General features: G+C 36.9%; 2 protein-coding genes across 7 annotated transcripts in view; both read right to left on the minus strand.

The window, feature by feature from the left end:
- The window catches only part of REXO5 (RNA exonuclease 5), a 38701-nt gene that overhangs the window by 12396 nt on the left and 6964 nt on the right, over positions 1–19341 (minus strand). For all 6 annotated transcript variants that reach the window (XM_043560341.1, XM_043560344.1, XM_043560339.1 and 3 more), the window contains 9 exons: positions 18773–18869; positions 15429–15572; positions 11425–11513; positions 9818–9933; positions 8581–8719; positions 8336–8430; positions 7234–7336; positions 5747–5850; positions 4877–4997 (listed from right to left, as the gene is read on the minus strand). In XM_043560341.1, coding sequence (XP_043416276.1) covers positions 4877–4997; positions 5747–5850; positions 7234–7336; positions 8336–8430; positions 8581–8719; positions 9818–9933; positions 11425–11513; positions 15429–15572; positions 18773–18869 — 1008 coding nt within the window. The remainder of the gene's footprint in view (positions 1–4876; positions 4998–5746; positions 5851–7233; positions 7337–8335; positions 8431–8580; positions 8720–9817; positions 9934–11424; positions 11514–15428; positions 15573–18772; positions 18870–19341) is intronic.
- The window catches only part of ACSM3 (acyl-CoA synthetase medium chain family member 3), a 78439-nt gene continuing 70308 nt past the window's right edge, over positions 11211–19341 (minus strand). The window contains exon 15 of the transcript XR_006294213.1: positions 11211–11260. The gene's annotated coding sequence lies outside the window, so the exon portion shown is untranslated. The remainder of the gene's footprint in view (positions 11261–19341) is intronic.

The raw sequence follows: 19341 nt of genomic DNA on the forward strand, positions 1-19341 counted from the left end.
CTTAAAACACACAATCAGCAGAGTGAAAAGGCAACCTATGGAATGAGAAAATGTTTGCGAATCTTGTATCTGATGGGGAAGTAAACATATTGGATATATATATATATATATATATATATATACACACACACACACACATATATGTATATATGTATATGTATATATATATGCATATATATATACATACACACATGCACGCGCACATGTAGGGGCACCTGGGTAGTTCAGTTGGTTGAGCGTCCGACTTCAGCTCAGGTCATGATCTTACGGCTTGTGAGTTCGAGCCCCACATCAGGCTCTATGCTGACAACTCACAGCCTGGAGCCTGCTTCAGATTGTCTCTGTCTCTCTGCCCCTCTACCACTCATGCTCTCTCTCTCAAATATAAATAAACATTAAAAAAAAATCCTAAAATATTAACAACAACAAAAAAAACAATTAAAAACTGGGACTTCAGGGGCACCTGGATGGCTCAGTCGGTTAGGTGTCCTACTTCAGCTCAGGTCATGATCTCGCGGTCTGTGAGTTTGAGCCCCGCCATCAGGCCCTGTGCGGACAGCTTGGAGCATGGAGCCTGCTTCAGATTCTGTGTCTCCTTCTCTCTCTGCTACTCCCCCACTCATGCTCTTTCTCCATCTCCCAAAAATAAATAAATGTTAAAAAAAATTTTTTTTAAATGGGACTTCAATAGATATTTCTTAGAAGATTATATACAAGTGACAAAAGAAAAAATGTTCAACATCACTAATTATAAGATACAATGAGCTATCACCTCATACCCATTAGGATGGCTACTAATAAAAAAAGTAAAAGTCTTGGCAGAGCTGTGGAAAAGTTGGAACTCTTATGAACTCTGTTGGCAGGAGTGTAAAATGCCGCAACCACTATGGTGAGTGAACACTTATAGGAGTTTCTCAAAAAATTAAAATCCCTTTAAAAAATAACTATTTAGGGGCACCTGGGTGGCTTAGTCGGTTAAGTGTCCAACTTCAGCTCAGGTCACAATCTCATGGCTTGTTGAGTTTGAGCCCTGCATCGGGCTCTGTGCTGACAGGTCAGCGCCTAGAGCTTGCTTCAGATTCTGTGTCTCCCTCTCTCTCTGCCCCTTCCTTGCTTGTACTCTCTCTCAAAAATAAACACACATTAAACATAAATAAAAATAACTATTTAAAGTAAAATAATAACATGTAGAAGTAAAATGAATGATGACAACAACAGCATCATGCCAGGAGGGGAAAATGCAAATATACAATTGTAAGGTTCTTGTATGTTGAGTAGTAGAAGATCACTTAAGGTAAATTGGGACAAGTTAAAGATATACTATAAATCCTAAAGCAACCACTAAAATAACACAACAGAGAGTCATAGTTAATACACTGCCAAAAGAGATAAAATGATCATTAAAAATACCACATTAACTCAAAGGAAAAAGAAGAAATAGGAAAAAAAAAGAGATGGGACAAATAGAAAATGCAGCAAGATAAGAGATTTAAACCTAACAATATCAATAGTCATATTAAATGCAAATAACCCTACTACACCATTTAAACAGCAACAATTACTGGATTGAACAAAAAAGCAAAGCCTAATTGATTATTACAAGAAACCCACTTTATTGTTTTATTTTTTTTAAACATAGATTTCTTAACTTATTTATTTACTTATTTACTTATTTTTTAGAGAGAGAGGTTCTTAAGCTGGCTCCATGCTCAGATGCATGGGATTGATGCAGGGCTCGATCCCATGACCCTGGGATCATGATCTGAGCCAAAATCTAGAGTCAGATACTGAGCCAGCCACCCAGGGACCCCCAAAAACCCACTTTAAATATAAAGATACAAATAGACTAATGCAAAATAAAAAATATGTACCATGACAACAGTAATCAAAAGGAAGCAGGAGGGGCTATATTAATATTAGACAAAGTGTAAGTCAGAATAGAAAATGCTTCTGGGGATAAAGGCCTATTTGTAATGATAAAGGGGCCAATTCATCAGGAAGACATAATGCATAATGTTTATGGGTCTAATAGCAAAGCTTCATTATACACAAAGCAAAAATTAATGAGACTCCAAGAGTATACATACAAATCCACAGTTATAGTTGGAGATTCCACCTCTCAATAAATTTAAAAGGATTCAAGTAATTGAAAGTACATTCTTGGATGACAGATAATTTAAGAAGTAATAGATCTCAGGAAGATACCTAATTATTAAATGGAAACTAAATAACACACTTCTAAAATGCCATGGGCCAAAGAAATAATCAAAAGCAAAATTAAAAAGAATTCTGAACTGAATGAAAATGAAAACAAAACTTATCAAGATATCTAAGATGCAGCTAAATATAGAACTTGGAGGGAAATTTATAGCTCTAAAATACCTGTAGTTAAAAAGAACAGTTGCAAATCAATGACCTCACCTAACACTGTTCTGGCTGCATTAGCCAAAGCATTTAGAAAAAAAAAAATTAGGGACATGAGAATTGGAAAAGGAGAAATAAAACTATGGTACATAAACACACTGGAGTATGATGTAGCTATAATAAAGAATAAAGAAGATCCTCAACAAATTGATATGATTTCTAGGATATATTGTTAAGAAGAAAGAGCCAACTGCAAAAGAGCTTATATAGTATGTTAACTTCTGTGTAATAAAGAGAAATATCTGCTTTTCTTTACAAAAAAAAAAGGGGGGGGAGTGAAGTGTAAATGAGAAAATAACAAAGTTATTTACTTACATGAGGTAGTGGGAAGGATTAGGTAACAGAGATATGTAAGGGAATTCTACTTCTCTGAGTATATACTTTTTGGTAGTTTTGCCTTGGGAGGCACATTAATGTTCTACAGATCCCAAAAATAAATCAATAAAGATTCAAGAGGGAAAAAAGCCTAAAACTGAAAGCAAAATGAAACAATTGAACTGAACTATATTTTAAATATAGCTAACCTGGAGGTGAGAAAAACCAAGTAACTTATAAATGAAAAATATTCCAACTGAATACCCAATATTCAGTTGTAAATGGGGTGAAGGATAAGGAAGAGACTGAACTTCAAATTCTTAACTAATTCTACAGTGATTTGGGTGCAACAATTCTACAACTATTTTGGATATAGTTTAGGTTTGAGCAATGAGTAAATGTTGATGTTGTTGGGAGCCAATGTTCCCACACAGGATAAAGGGAGATTCAAATATAGAATGAGGAAAATCAAGGAACACCCCTATACGAAAAGGCTGAAATTAAAGGTATTCATATAGACATATGATTTCTAAAATATGTGTATACATATATATGTGTGTGTATATGTATATACATATATATATATATACATTTATATTTATGTGTGTGTGTGTGTGTGCACGCACATGTATGTAGATCTATATGCATTTATTTCCTGTTGTCTGCTTTAAGGGTCTAGAGCAATATGCATACCCAATGCCCAGATCTTGGTTTCTAATATCATGATGAAATTAAATATCTTGTAACAAAAAGTGCTAAAAAAAAAAAAAAAATTATGGGTGCATGTCACAAGGACAAAGAAGCTACTTTGAAGGGGCTACCATTAGCTAAATCTGGGAAGTCTGAAAACCAAAACAATGTAGTAAAATCATAAATTATAATTTATAATTAAACAAGAATCTATGAGTCCTGAACTAAACTGGAATCTGTGAGTCCACACTGAATGAATAAATAAATAAATAAGGTAAAGGGAGGACTCTTGCTTATGGAATGCTGAGTAACAACTATTAAGTATGAAGGAAATGCTAGAATTGGAAACCACTGTACAACAGGTTAAGAATCATCAGTTTTTCAAAAAAGTATCTCCTCATATTACTTATTAGAAGTAAGGGACAAAAGTAGTAAATCTACAGTGGAGATAGCAGACAACATCTTGCTAAGGTCATCAAAATAAACAGCACAAAAGACAGATGGGCAACATGTGCCTCTGATATGATACCCTGGAAAGTAAACATGACTTATAAGTAGTCTGGCAAAGAATGCATAACCTGTGTCTACTCATGGGGAAACACCACACAAACTCATAATTGAGGAACATTCTGGGTTAGGTGATATGCAACATGTATTACTTAAAAACCACCACTGTCATGAAAAAAGAAAGGTTGAGGGATGTATTCAGATTAAGGGAAACTAAAAAGATAGGACAACTAAATGCAGTATATGGCCCTGGAAGGGAAAAGAAATGCTAAAAGGCATTATTGGGTCAACTAAAAACACTGAAATACAGATGAAATTAGAGAAAGGTACTGTGTTAATATTAAATTTACTGAAGTTTATTATGGTTATATAAGAGAATATTTCTGTTTTCAGGAAATATACATTGAAGTATAGAGGGGGGAAGGGCCATGATATACGCAACTTACACTCAAATAGTTTCAAAATTAAAATGTCATATAGAAAGAGATAGAAAGAAATAGCAAGAGAGGATAAGCATGCCAGCATATACACACATAGAGCAAATGGGACAAAGTGCTAACAGAAGATGAATCCAGTTAGAAGGTATAGACGAACATTCATGTAAATTTTCTCTAAGTTTACAAAACTCTTTCCAAATAAAATTGAAAAAATATATATACATATATAGGTCTTCTGAACAAGATGACTTAAATTCATGTTGTGATCTAGCCCTTCTACTTTACACATACAGCAATAATAGAAAAAAATATAAGAGACAACCAAAAAAATACAGTCAGGTTAAAAACTAAGATAAACATCTCTATAAACCAGAAAAAGACCAGAAATACAAAGTGGTGTACGATGTCGAAGGTGGGCTTGGCAAGCAGACACTGTCAGCTGACAGTCCTGCTCCTGTGGGGCAACCGGAACACAACCTTCAAAGAGAAAGTAGGTCACTCACCTCTTTATTTGTAAGGCACTTAATAGTTTGACAGTTTCTGGAAGAAGAAAGTTCACTAGTTTCTGCTTCCCGGGTCAAGAAAAGGAGTTTCTGACCCATTAAGTTCAAGCATTCTAAAACACTGTAAAGAAGTTGAAGATATCAGATTAAGAACCACCATTTTCCCTAACCTCAGAGTTATTTCTCTATACTTGTACTGTCAAATAAGGGAGCCACTAGCAACATGTGGCTATTTACTTAAAATTAATTAGTATTAAATAAATTTACAATTCAGTTCCTCAATTGCATTAATCACATGTACTGTACTGTGTGGACCTTACTGGACAGCAGAGATATAAAACAATTCCATCACTGTAGAAATCATATTGGACAGTAGTGCTCTATATTTAAGGGAAGGAAGGATAAACAAGAAAAATTCTCAATGTTTAGGTTATACTCTAAGGATCTGATACATTTATTATGGTGTGGTGACAAACTCCTTCTGAACCTGTTTTTCGTTTTCCTCTAACCTGGGCAATACCTCAAGGCTATAGGTGATTGTTGAAATCAAAATACCCACAAGTCTATCATCTCCCCTAATGCTACTTAGTTCATTTCAATATCTTTTTTTTGTTTTGTTTTGTTTTGTTTTGTTTGTTTGGTGAGACAGTTATTTTAACAGCAGTCACGAGATTTAGAAAATAATAATAATAGATGCTATTTAGGGTAGAAGGTGGTATTTTTCCCTCCATGGTTTTTGTGATGGAAGAATGTTACTCATACTATTGGTAAACATTTTTCAATAGACTTAACAAACAAACAAAAAACTCCAAGTTTTGTATGTCACAAACCATATACTCTTTGTTCTTGTTTAGATCTGAAAAATATTACCTTGTGTTTGACTGCTGAACTACTTCTGCTGTATTTCTTGGCCCTTGGCCTGCTGCTAGCAATTCTTGGTGACTAGCTAGTGCCTCCAGATTTAGTTCTGCAATCTTGAAGGAAATAAAGTAGTAAAAACCATCTAATTTCCTGCAAAGCATTTGAGGTTTAAAAAAACAAAACAGCAAAAAAAAAAAAAAAAAAAGAAAAACCCATTCAAGTGGTGTTCTTTGCTTCTGCAGACAGTGGCTTTGTCACTGCCACAGACCCAGGCTGGCTTCAATAGTTACCAGATTGTTTCTGGCTGCTTAGCCAAGAATGGCAATCTGTTACCAGCTGTTGGTGTTGTTATATGAATACAGAAAAGGGCCAAGTAGGGCTAAGTAAAAAGGGATGGCAATTTTGACTCATCACTGACCCCATGGAGTCAGTCATTTAAAATTTACTTCTTTATGAACATGCAACTTTTGTAAATGATAAAAGAATGGCTTTTACAGCAACATCAAAAAAGACCTTTTATTGGTTTAATACAAAATCAGTTTATTATTCTTCCATAAAGAGGGGAGACCACTTGGGAGTTGTGATGTAGAGAGTGAGATACAAACTATTATTTATATGTCCAATAAGATATTTTAGAATGTCTTTCTACCACCGTGACACAAAATACTATTCTGGATGTTCATGGCTCTAAATGGACTACAATTTATTTCATAGTGCAGTCATAATAGAACGTATGCAATGGGACAATCTAATAGGTTAGAATGTATTGTAATAAGGCCTGTCAGAAACTGTGTCTTCTTCAATGTCTCCCTTATGTGCTATTCTAACTTAGCACCCACTGAATTGCTACTGAAAAAATGGTAAGCTCCTCCCACCCCAAAGGAACAAAAGCCTATGTCGATTTTTTAATTATTACAATTATCAACATACAATGATCACCACCACATTATGGTGCTTAATATATTCAAGACACTGTATTAACAGCTTTATAAAAGATATTTCATTTACTACCACCAACAAACTAGAGAAATGTGTTCCCATTTTACAGGTGTAGAAACTAAAGTTGCTCAAAGAAACTGACCCAATGCAGGGCTTGAACTTACAACCCTGAGATCAAGACCTGAGCTGACATCAAGAGTCGGACACTTAACAGACTGAGCCACTGAGGTGCCCGTTAAGATTTTATTTTTATGTAATATCTACACTCAACATGGGGCTCAAACTCACAACCCTGAGATCAAGAGTCATGTGCTCTACTGAATGAGCCAGCCAGGGGCCTCTATCCTATATTTAAAAACAGATTAAGTCCAACTTCAGAGACCACATACTTATCTACTACATTATGCTAGTAATATAGGCGTTAATTCTGAATGCTCAGCTTGAATTACACTCCTATCTTTGTAAAGAAAGGTAACAACAGGGGATGGCAGTCTGTGACTATCTATTCTAGTCCCATAATTTTAAGAAAAGTAAACACACAGGTCAAAGATACTAACCTTCCTTGGGCCATACTTAAGGAAATACTGAGCCAATTCAAGGGTTGTTCTAGCATCTTCTGTGGCATCATGACCAAGCCTATCCGGACACTGTATATCCTTCCTGGAAAGTCAAGATAAAATTGACATACCTGGGACCATTTTTTAACGACAGGTTCTTTCAGCTACCTCAAATATTCTGGTTATATGTAAAATTTCAGCAATCTGATAATCAGATTTCATCATAACAATCAAGATTCCTTTATTCCTAAGTGCCATGAAGTACCAGGAGTGAGAGGACTGACGATATACAACAATCAGAAATGGCTTTGTTTACAGCAAGCATATTATCTGGACATTAGGCTATCCAATAAAGTCTCTGACCATGCCCCAGCCAACCCCTTGTCTCATTTTTTAGATGTAACCATTTTTTAAAGTTAACTTCCAGAAATTTTTTATTTGCATGCAAGTGTCTATATGTATTTATAGGTCCATACATCTTTTCTGATTCATTTTTAAAAACCTTTAAAAAGTATATGTATTTGTGTCTATAGATACATCTAAATCTAATCTATATCATATTGATATCTGGGGATATACAGATCCTTGTTCTGCATCTCCATTTTATCCTCAGTAATATCTTAAGAGTTTTTCTTACTAGCACATATATAGATGCATCATGTTCTCTTAACAATAATGAAGTATTCAATAATACAGATAAATGTAATTATTTAACCAGTACTACAGAATATTTGCAGGGTTTTTGGCTATTTGAAACCATACTATAATGAACATCTTTATACACATATGCTTGTACATTTAATATAGGAACATTATGTTTTCAAAATCTGATTAACTTTTCTGCCCCTCCCTGTCCCGATCTATCCATTAAACCTCAGCTGTGAATGTAAACCCCTTTTTGTATTCCCACGATTTTTCCATTTGTTAGTCATACTTCTCTGGAATTAGCATCCCAGGATTCATAAGAAATGAAAGGAATAATGTCTACAGACTAAGAAGAAGAGCAGAGATCCTCAATTTTGCCATTTGCATTAAATAAGATATTATATGCTAACTTATATGTGACTTATCAGGACAATATTATAAGATGCAAACAACCTACCCCAAAATAGCTTTGGCTAAGAACTTTAGCTTAAATCTTCTGCCCTGCTCTCTGACATAAAGCAATGATGTATCAATAACATATGGATGTATCATCTGAGGAGGAAAGAGAATAGAATGAGTAGCATCCTATGCTAAAGTAAAAAACAACTAGGCTGGGGGACAGAAGAACCCAAGACTTTAGATTTGAGATGAGTGGAACAGGCATATAAACTGGAAAAACTAAGTTCTAAATCAGATACTCACTTTTAGTGCTCTGAGATCCAAGCCTAATGAATGGCCCACTAACACAGCATCAGGAGGAAGCAGTGCTTTTAACTGTCTCTGTACATCTTTGAGTTTGGTTGTCACTGGGTTAAGAATCTTCTTTGTAATTCCTGAAAAGCTTTCAATGAAAAAAGAGAAATGGACAGGTCAGGATATTAATAAGGCTTCCTCCTTGAAAAGTCATTTCAAAAAGAGTATTTTTGAAAATTAATATGTGCTAACTGTAAAAAGGCTGAAAATACAAATAAAGAGGAAATTTAAAATGACCAATAATCCTACCACCCAGAGATCACTTTTTACATTTTAGTAAATATCCTTTCATACTTTTGATACATATATTCATGTATCTATTTCATTTATAAAAATTCAATCATAATGCATATTACTTTATAACATGATTTTATCATTTACTATATATCATTAACAAGTTTTCACATCAATTATAACCTATTTTAACACATCCTTTTAAATGGTCACAGAGTATTCCATTATATGGATTTCACATATTTTAATCAATCCTCTACTTTCATATGTTCCCATATATTTGAAATACTGTGACAAACAAACTTATACATACATCTTTGCCACAAATGACTGATGATACTAATTATCATGCCTCCTAATAGGACAATCTTTATCACTATCATGGCCTCTCTGTGCCTAAGTAAGCATCAATTTATAGATGCAACTTCAATGGGCAAAAAAGAGTAATGTTTTACTAGCTTTTTTTGCCTAATCATGATAAAATGTGTATTCTAAAATTGCAAGATAATCCTTAAAAAGGCAGACAAAAATTTTTGAGCTTCAAATTTCTTAGTTTTGTATTGGTTTTCAAGGTCAAGTCACCTTAAGCTCTAAAATCCTTTGACTGATAAATAATGATTTGCAGGTTTTTCACATGAGGTCTTATTAGACAGCAAAGTTCCAGCTGTTTGGCAGTTGCTAGATCATGATTACAACCAGAGACTCTAGACAAGGAAAATATTGTGCTTCCTTAAGGTCACAGGAAGATTAGAGAGCAAGAAGGGTTAAGAGCTATATACAGACATTGTGCAATTTCAGTATTAAAATTTACACCTGTGGTACCCCAGCTTTGTCTTTCATAATATAGATGTAGATAATACCTAACTAAACAGAAACTACAAACTATTTGTGTTTTCACATTCCACTCTAGTCTGCCAGTTCAAGGGAGAGCAGAAGGCAAGGTGAAAAATACCTGGTAAGGTAGTCCAGAACCTTGTTGTCAGGTTTAACAAGTTCATCCATAATACAGCAGCCTCCTTCAGCAACCAGTGAGATGCGTGTTAGCTCCCTCCCCTTGGATGTGAGGCACTGAAAGACCAGGCCAGAGTCAGACTGCTGAACGGTGGAAGCTCTTGCTTCCTCTCATTATTCAGACTACATCAACTGCTGTTGACTATAACCTACTGGGGACCCACTGACAATGGCACAACCTTTTGCTAACTAGAGAATCCAGAATGAATGAAATTTAAGCTGGGCAGACTGCTGAACCTTTCATCTAAGGTAACAGATTCAGTTTAATTGCTCTGAAAAGGATGTGCTCAAGGAAGATGGATGGAAATAATACATCAGCCATCATTTTACCATTTATTGAGTGTTTTACATTCCAGTATTAGCTGAGTACCACTGGTAATTTAAAAAAAAATTTCTTAACGTTTATGTATTTTTGAGAGAGACACAGAGCGCAACTGGGGGAGGGGCAGACAGAGAGGGAGACATAGAATCCGAAGCAGGCTCCAGGCTCTGAGCTGTCAGCACAAAGCCTGATGTGGGGCTCGAACCTACAAACCACGAGATCATGACTGAGCTGAAGTCAGACGCTCAACTGACTGAGCCACCCAGGGGCCCCTGGATAGCACTAGTAATTTTAATTAGCATGCTCTATTATCATCTCATGCAATACTAAGCATTCTATACATACCACCTCATAATAACCCAATGAGGTACCTCTGTTATTATCCCCACTTCAAAGAGAAGCTGAGACTGAGAGAGGTTAGGGATTTGTCCAAGGTGACAAAGCCATTAACAGGCAAGGCCAGCATATACACACCCTGATATGAGACTCTAAAATTTTAGCTCTTTGCCACTTTGTTCAGAAATGAGAGACTGTTACCTGAGTACTAAGTGAGAGAGGATGCCCTGTCTTTGAAAGGAGACTTACTAATTAGACAAAGTGAAACACAAAGGGAGCTTGAGACAAATCCTACTTCTGATCTTAAATGTGTAACACCAAGCCAAACCAGTGGTAGCTGAGGCAGTCCTTAGGGGAACAAAATACTTGTTCAAAAGACAGAAGGAGTAAACTTCTGGTAATGTATAGACATCTGGTTAAACATAACCACTAGTTAGAAAACTTAAGTGATATTTATTCTTCATCCTGGAGCATATATCTAAGTTTTCTTTTTTTTTTTTTTTTTTTTTTTTAATTTTTTTTTCAACATTTATTTATTTTTGGGACAGAGAGAGACAGAGCATGAACGGGGGAGGGGCAGAGAGAGAGGGAGACACAGAATCGGAAACAGGCTCCAGGCTCTGAGCCATCAGCCCAGAGCCTGACGCGGGGCTCGAACTCACGGACCGCGAGATCGTGACCTGGCTGAAGTCGGACGCTTAACCGACTGCGCCACCCAGGCGCCCCCATATATCTAAGTTTTCTAAAATGTGAGTAAAAGTGCCTACTTTCAGTTATTTAAACTGAATACTGGAATGAAATGGACTGATTCACTGGTACATTAGACTCAAGAAATCATCTTCTACTCTAGTTTGTAACACTCCAGTTGAAACATCAAAAGTAGTACTTACCATTTCACAGTCAAGTCCAAAGAGAGGACTGTTGTCTGTTATAGAACCATGACATTTGGTAGGTACAAAGTTTTCACAGTCTGGAAAACCTAGAAGGAAAAGAAATAAAATATTTGCCTTTAAAACTAGAGATGGTAAACATCACTCAGATTCACTCACCCAGGGAAAACTGAAATACTGTAATTGCTGGGCACCTTCTCTATGTTAGACACTCGAAATATAAAAAGAGACAACGTCTGTCCTCTAGTCTTTCTCCATCCACTCATTTTTTTATATTCTGGGGAAATACAGGCTGCTGTTATAGGGGATACTAGGGCCTGGACTTCTTGGCAATTATCAAATAACAATTTTTCCTTCTTATGAGAACAGAGATTTTAACTAAAATTTGGCTAAATCCAAAGTCAATGGACATTTTCATGTTAGGCATTGAGGGAGGATAAACAAAGTATACAATAATTGCATGTGGCATCTTTCTTTCCTAAATAAAGAAAAAGTAACAGTAAGATTCCACCAGAGATCTAAAAGGATTTTACTGTAGGCAGAGTGACATTTATCATGTGCACCCATGCACCGAACTCTACTCTTGAGACTTCTCTGAGATGCCTGCATTTTTCTGGAATCAAAGAGTGAAAATTCTCTACAGAGGCCCAGAGCTATAGGCTTAAGGCACCCACTCCATCGTGTACCCTAACCAGGTGTCAATAACCAGGCATGTTCAGCTAAGAGGCCCCAAAGTGTTTGAACCAACAAAGATTCCTACCTTCAGACAGAGGCTAAAAAAATAAAAATATCTAGATCTTGTATGACAAGAAACAGAGGAGTCTGAGAGACTGACTAGTTTCTGTATCATGGTACCTTAAAATTTCCAACTAGTTACAATTAAAATAATTAAATATGATCTAGACCAGAAAAGAGAAGCATCCCCAAATTTGGGAGACTTTATACTTGCTGCCCAGATATTATCTATTTTATTAGTAGCAATAATAACAAAAAATAACTTCTTAAAAGCATCATGTGCCAGGCACCATGCTAAGCACTTTTCTGTACATTAACTCATTTAATCCCCATGGCAATCCATGATACGTGAACTATTAACTCCATTTTATAGATAGCATATGAAAAGATGTTCAATATCATCAGCCATCAGAGAAATATAAATCAAAATCACGAGATACTGCTTTACACCACTATAATGGATATAATCAAAAAGACAGAATAACAACTGTTGGTATGGATGTGCAGGAACTAAAACCTTTATTTTTTATTAAATGTTTTTTAATGTTTATTTATTTTTCAGAGAGAGACAGAGTGCAACTGGGGGAGGGGCACAGAGAGAGGAAGACATAGAATCTGAAGCTGGCTCCAAGCTCTGAGCTGTTAGCACAGAGCTCAACATGGGGCTCAAACTCCAGGGCCGCAAGATCGTGACTTAAGCCGTAGTTGGACGCTTAATTTACTGAGCCATCCAGGCACCCTGAAACTGGAACCTTTATACATTGCTGAAAGGAATGTAAAATAGTGCAGCTGCTTTGGAAAACAACCTCAGAGTTCTTCAAAAGGTTAAACAGAGTTACCATATGACCCAGAAATTCTACCCCTAGGTATATACTCTCCTAAAATGAAAACATATGTCCACACAAAAACTTGTACTGAATGTTCATAGCAGCATTATTCCTAAGAGCCAAAAAGTGGAAAGAACCCAAATGTCCATCAACTAATGAATGGATAACATGTTGTATATCCATATATAGAATATCATTTGAATGAAAATAAATGAAGGTGGCAGATGGCAGCTACACTTAATGAGAACAGCATAATTACAGAGCTGCCTAATCACTATGTTCTACACCTCAAACTAATGTAACATTGTGTGTCAACTATACTTCAACAAAAAAAATAAAATTATTGCTGGTTAAGTCTTTTAATTTTTTGTTTTGAGAGACAGAGAGAGAGCATGTGCACATGCACACAAGTGGGTAGCAGCAGAGGGAGAGAAAGAGAATCTCAAGCAGGCTCCACACCCAGCACAGAGCCCGACTCAGGGCTTGATTTCATGACTGTGAGATCCTGACCTGAGCCAAAATCAAGAGTCAGATGCTTAACCGACTGAGCCACCCAAGCACCCTTGCTTCTTAAATCTTAAAAAAATGAAAGTATATAAGTGTTATAATAAGTAGGATAAACTACAAGATATTTATGGTACCATGCATATTATTTGAAAACTAAATAATATATATGAACATATATGTGTGTGTATGTGTATATATTTTACATATATATACATACACGTATATGTACACATACACATATATACATATACAATTTTAACATTTATGTAATCTCTACACTCAATGGGTTGAAATCACAACCTTGTGATCAAGAGTCTCATGCTCAGGGCACCTGGGTAGCTCAGTCAGTTAAGCGTTCAACTCTTGATTTCAGCTCAGGTCATGATCTCACAGTTCATGGGATTGAGCCCTGCATCAGGCTCTATGCTGACAGTGTGGAGCCTGCTTGGGAGTCTCTCTCTTCCTCCCTCCCTCTCTGCCCCTTCCCTGCTTGCACATGCATGCACCTGCTCTATCTCAATATAAATAAATATATGTTCAAAAAAAAAAAGAAAAAAAGTCACATGCTCTCCCACCTGAGCCAGCCAGGCACCCCCCAAAACTAAATTATATTTAATCTTACTAAAATTAAATTTAAAAATAAAAAGAAATTAAAAAGAAGAAGAGGAAATGGAAGTACTGATACAAGCTACAACGTGGGTGAACCTGAAAACTAAGTGAAAGAAGCCAGTTACAAAAGACCACATATTGTTCAATTTCATTTATAGGAGATATCCACAATCAGTAAATGTATAGACAGAAAGTAGTGAAGGCCTAGGAGCTAAGGTAGTGTTGTGTGAAAAATAATAGTGCAGGGTTTCTTTTGGGGTGATGAAAGTATCCTAAAATTGTGGTGATGGTTGTAAAACTCTGCAAATATACTAAACTATTGAATGGTATGTTACATGGGTGAACTGTACGGTAGTTTAACTCTGTATCTAAATAGAGCTGTTTTTGTTGTTTTTTTTTTTTTTTTTTTTTTAACATTTATTCATTTTTGAAAGGCAGAGAGAGACAGAGCACGAATGGGGGAGGGGCAGAGAGAGAGGGAGACACAGAAACAGAAGCTGGCTCCAGGCTCTGAGCTATCAGCACAGAGCCTGACACGGGGCTGGAACTCACGAACCGTGAGATCATGACCTGAGCCGAAGCTGGACACTTAACTGACTGAGCCACACAGACGCCCCGAGCTGTTTTTGTTTTTAAAGGAAACTTAACATTACTGCTATGATTAAGAGGTAACAAAATAAAATTAAAGCATTTTTCATAAACTCCTGTTACATAACTGACCAAGGCTCTGAGCCCAGACCTTCACTGACGAAAATGAAAATGGGGTATGGTGGAGTGGGAGGAGAATTAGAAGTATCAAAGAAGTGTTAAAAACATATTGACTTATTTTTAATATACTAAGAAGGAATGAAAGAAAAATGAAAAAGGAGTAACTTTCTCACAGAATATTTCAATGATATTTAAGGTCATGTTTATGTGCTGCACATCCTATACTCTAGGAAACCCTGTACTTAAAGTGTTTCCTTATTAATAGAAGATGGACTAAGTCATTTGGAAAGCAGCCAACAAACCGGAACTTTCAACAGTAGTATTTAAAAAAATTTTTTTTTTAACATTTATTTATTTTTGAGACAGAGAGAGACAGAGCATGAATGGGGGAGGGTCAGAGAGAGGGAGACACAGAATCTGAAACAGGCTCCAGGCTCTGAGCTGTCAGCACAGAGCCCGACGCGGGGCTTGAACTCACTGACCGTGAGATCATGACCTGAGCTGAAGTCGGCCGCTTAACTGACTGAGCCACCCAGGCGCCCCTCAACAGTAGTATTTTTAAATAAACTACTAAATATTTTTACATTGTTACCAACATCAGATTAAGTCTAAACCAACCTTGTAATGGAAAATGAAATGTTTTCATTTCCTCCTTTGTGAGAAGGCATCTGGTTAAGCCCACTTTCTTAGAGCCATATTTTTGAATAATAGGGGCATTCTGCAGGCTGATGCTGACTTTTGAACTGGTAGAAGGTAAAGACCCTGAAAAAAAGTAACAGGACAAATATACATTGTCAGAATATGTGTTTAAGAGACCTCAGAGGACATATTTCTTAACCTTGTGTAGGGTAAGCATAGTGAAGATCAAAAGATGTATTAAGACCCAGCTTCAACTCAAAGGAGCTTGTACTGATATAGTTATAGGAAAACAAAGAGAATGTAAGTCTGAAATGAATTATAATAATAAAAGCTATAAAAATGAAAGGAAGAATACACTGGTTGGGGTGGTCAGAGATGGTTCAACAGAGGAAAAGATTAGCTGAGTCTTGAAGAAAAGGCAGAATTCAGATAGTTGGTGTATTACACCTGTCCATCACAGTGCTTGCCTCTCCTAACAGCGCATTCTACCTAAATCTATTCCACTCCTAGCCACTTACTCAAGCATCAGCCTGTTCTTTAAGCAAGAGTAGTCACTGACTGGACTGAGAGTGGGAACCTGGCTTTAGAGTGACATATCTACAAGCAGACCAGCAACTTGATATTCCTTGTCAAGACATGTTCAAAAGGGATAATGGTAATTAGCTAAGCTGATCAGATTGCTTGCTTCCAGAATCAAACCAGGAAATACAGAAAACTGACCAGTTATGAGAAAACAGAAAGCAGAGAAGATAGATGCCTTGAAAGGGCACCTGGTTTCCTGGTGGCTTTCTAGTTTAAATGCATCCTTTAAATAGGACAGTAGTGTAGGAAACAGTTGAGAGGAATATAAAAATGAATTGTAGAGCAGTGCAAATGCCTGGCACAAGAGATTAGGCTTTAGTCCATAACTCAGTACATAATGGAGAGTAACAACAAATTCCTAAGATGGGAAATGGCACAACCATAACTTTAAGAAAGATCAACCTCAAAGATATGGGGAAAATGGAGAAGAGAGAGAAATGAGAAATGAGTCATGCAGACTGAGTATTAGGAGCCAAAAGAAAAGTAATTCTAAAATTCAGGGCTGTTACCTTAGAGAAAAATGGTACCAACAGAAAAGGCGATTTGAAGATGGGAACCTGTAATTTAAGGATGAGAAAAATGCTTTTAGCTATTTCATGATTGAGGGAACTTGGAAATATCCAAGTAGCAACATCCAGCAGGTGGTTGCAAATGCAAGCCTAGAATCTCGGACATCAGACCCAGAGATAAAGATACAGGAGTTATCAAAAGAAGAGTAATAGGTCAATTGGGAAGATAAATATTTTGAAGGAAAGACTGAATTGAAGGACGATCACAGTGCTACAGGCTATGCTTTGGGACTTTGATATTTAGGATGGGAAGCAAATGAAATCCTTTAAAGAACAAAGAACTAACCATAACTCTCTAACTTCTTACAGCCTACAGAATAAAATCCAAAGTCCTTAGCATAACACTTACAACCTGCAGGACAAAGCTTTAACCTACCTCTCTGTCTTGTCTCTCACCACTACTTCCTCTTATTCCAACTCATCATCCTCCAGTTATCCCCAACAATTATATTCTTCAGCCACATCAAATCTCTTTTGCCTGATTATTTCTTTTGCAATACTAAGTCTTTACATGACCTTTGAATCTAATAATGACTACTCCATGATTACTTAAAAAAATTTTTTTAAGATTTCTCATATTTTAAAAAAATTTATTTTGATGGGGGGAGAGGGAGGGAGAGAGGGAGAGAAAGAGAGAGAAAGAAAGAGAGAGGAGAGGGCACGCGCTCTGAGAGAAAGTGAGAGCATGAGCAGGGGAGGGGCAAAGAGCAAGGGAGAGAATCCCAAACAGGCTCCATACTATTGGCACAGAGCCCAAGAAGGGGCTTCATCTCACACAACTATGAAATCATGACCTGAGCCGAAACCAAAAGTTGGATGCTTAACTCAATGAGCCACCCAGAAGCCCCACTCAAAGAGGTTTAAAATACAGTGGAGATCAAATCAAACACAGCTGCAGGTCAGATACAGGCATCTATTGGAAGGAGAGGGGAACAATGGAAAGGAAGGAAGCAGAGGTCTTTGAGACAGAGGATAATAGGAAACACAGTCCTAAAGGAGATAGGAAGGAGCCACTGGCAACTCCTCACCACCTTTTCATGTCAGCTCAGTATAACTATTCAATTATTATTGCTGAACACACACACAAAAGTATCACTGATTAATACTTACCTAGGTCCAATGAATTCTAGCAAGTTCTGTTCTATTCCATCATCTACATCCTTCCCCTCACAAAAACAAAAGGTTAACTACAACTTACTCATGGACACAACCCATATGTTTGAAAACTACTGCCATCATGGATATTTCTCTTTCAATTGGCTAGCATCTAAACCTCCTGCCTATTCCCCACTCTGAGTAGTTTATTTTTTTATTTTTTTTTTACATCTATTTATTTTTGATAGAGACAGAGCACAAGTGGGGGAGGGGCAGAGAGAGAAGGAGACACAGAATCCGAAGGAGGCTCCAGGCTCCGAGCTGTCAGCACAGAGCCCGATGTGGGGCTCAAACTCACAAACCGCAAGATCATGACCTGAGCCGAAGTCAGACGCTTAACCAACTGAGCCACCCAGGCGCCCCTTACTCTGAATAGTATTAATGGGTGTTCCTTACATTAGTCAAAGGCAAGATCTTCATTCCCATTTGTATACGCATGGCTACAAAGACCCACTGACAGTTTAAAAATTATTCACAGTAATCTGTAAGAGTCAAATGTTATTGATATCCAGGGACAGCCTTCACTTATCTCACCTAACCAAATGGTTTCTGAGGCATGAATGCTACCTATGGTTCCTGCTGTCTAATCTCCCTAAGTACTGATCCATGTTCTCCTTAAAAAAATTGTTTTTCTGTTTAGTTAGAATTAATCTTTGTTGTTTGCAAGAATAAACTTGATTGACAAACCTACTTATAAGTATAGCCGTAATATCTTTTATTTTTTTTTAATACATTTAAATTTTTTTACAGTTTGAGAGAGAGAGAGAGAGAGAGAGAGAGAGACAGTATGAGCTGGGGAGGGGAAAAGAAAGGAGGAGAGAGAGAGAGAGAGAGACTCCCAAACAGACTCCGCACCACCACCGCAGAGCCAAACAGGGGGCTCAAACTGGCAAACCGTAATATCAGGTCACTGAGCCAAAAACAACAGTCAGATGCTTAACCAACTTAGCCACCAAGGTGCCCCTCCATAATATCTTTTAGAATGAGCAAATCATCAAACCAGAGTCACAGCCATACCTTCCACCATCTTGGATAGATCCCCAGTTGTTTGTTTCTTTTGCAGTCCAATGATATCAGCTAGAAAATTGGATGATGGAGGAGGCAAGCGGAATTTCTGAAAATACATTAACAAGTTTTTATAAAAATGCTTGAAAGCAGTTAAGATAATGTCAAAGACTTGCACTTTACTTAATTCTATGTCTAGCAATGTATTTATTTATGTAGGCATGCACTTTTTTTAAAATTTTTTTAATGTTTATTTCAAGACAGTGTGCACTTGCACAAGCAGAGGAGGGGAAGGGGCAGAGACAGAGGGAGAGAGAGGATCCCAAGCAGGTTCCACACTGTCACCACAGAGCCCGAAGCAGGGCTCCATCCCACAGATGGTGAGATCATGACCTGAGCTGAAATCAAGAGTCGGGACACTCAAACAACTGAGCCACCCAGGCGCCCCCACTCAGTACTATGAAAGGTCTAGACCTTAACTATTTGTATTGCAAAATGAGAAGTTTCCTTAATGTGTAAAAGTGACTAGGTAATTAAAAAAAAAAGTGACAAAGGAAGTAAGACCACATTCATCCCATTCC

Source organism: Prionailurus bengalensis, chromosome E3 (genome assembly GCF_016509475.1).
Source record: "Prionailurus bengalensis isolate Pbe53 chromosome E3, Fcat_Pben_1.1_paternal_pri, whole genome shotgun sequence".
NCBI lineage: Eukaryota > Metazoa > Chordata > Mammalia > Carnivora > Felidae > Prionailurus > Prionailurus bengalensis.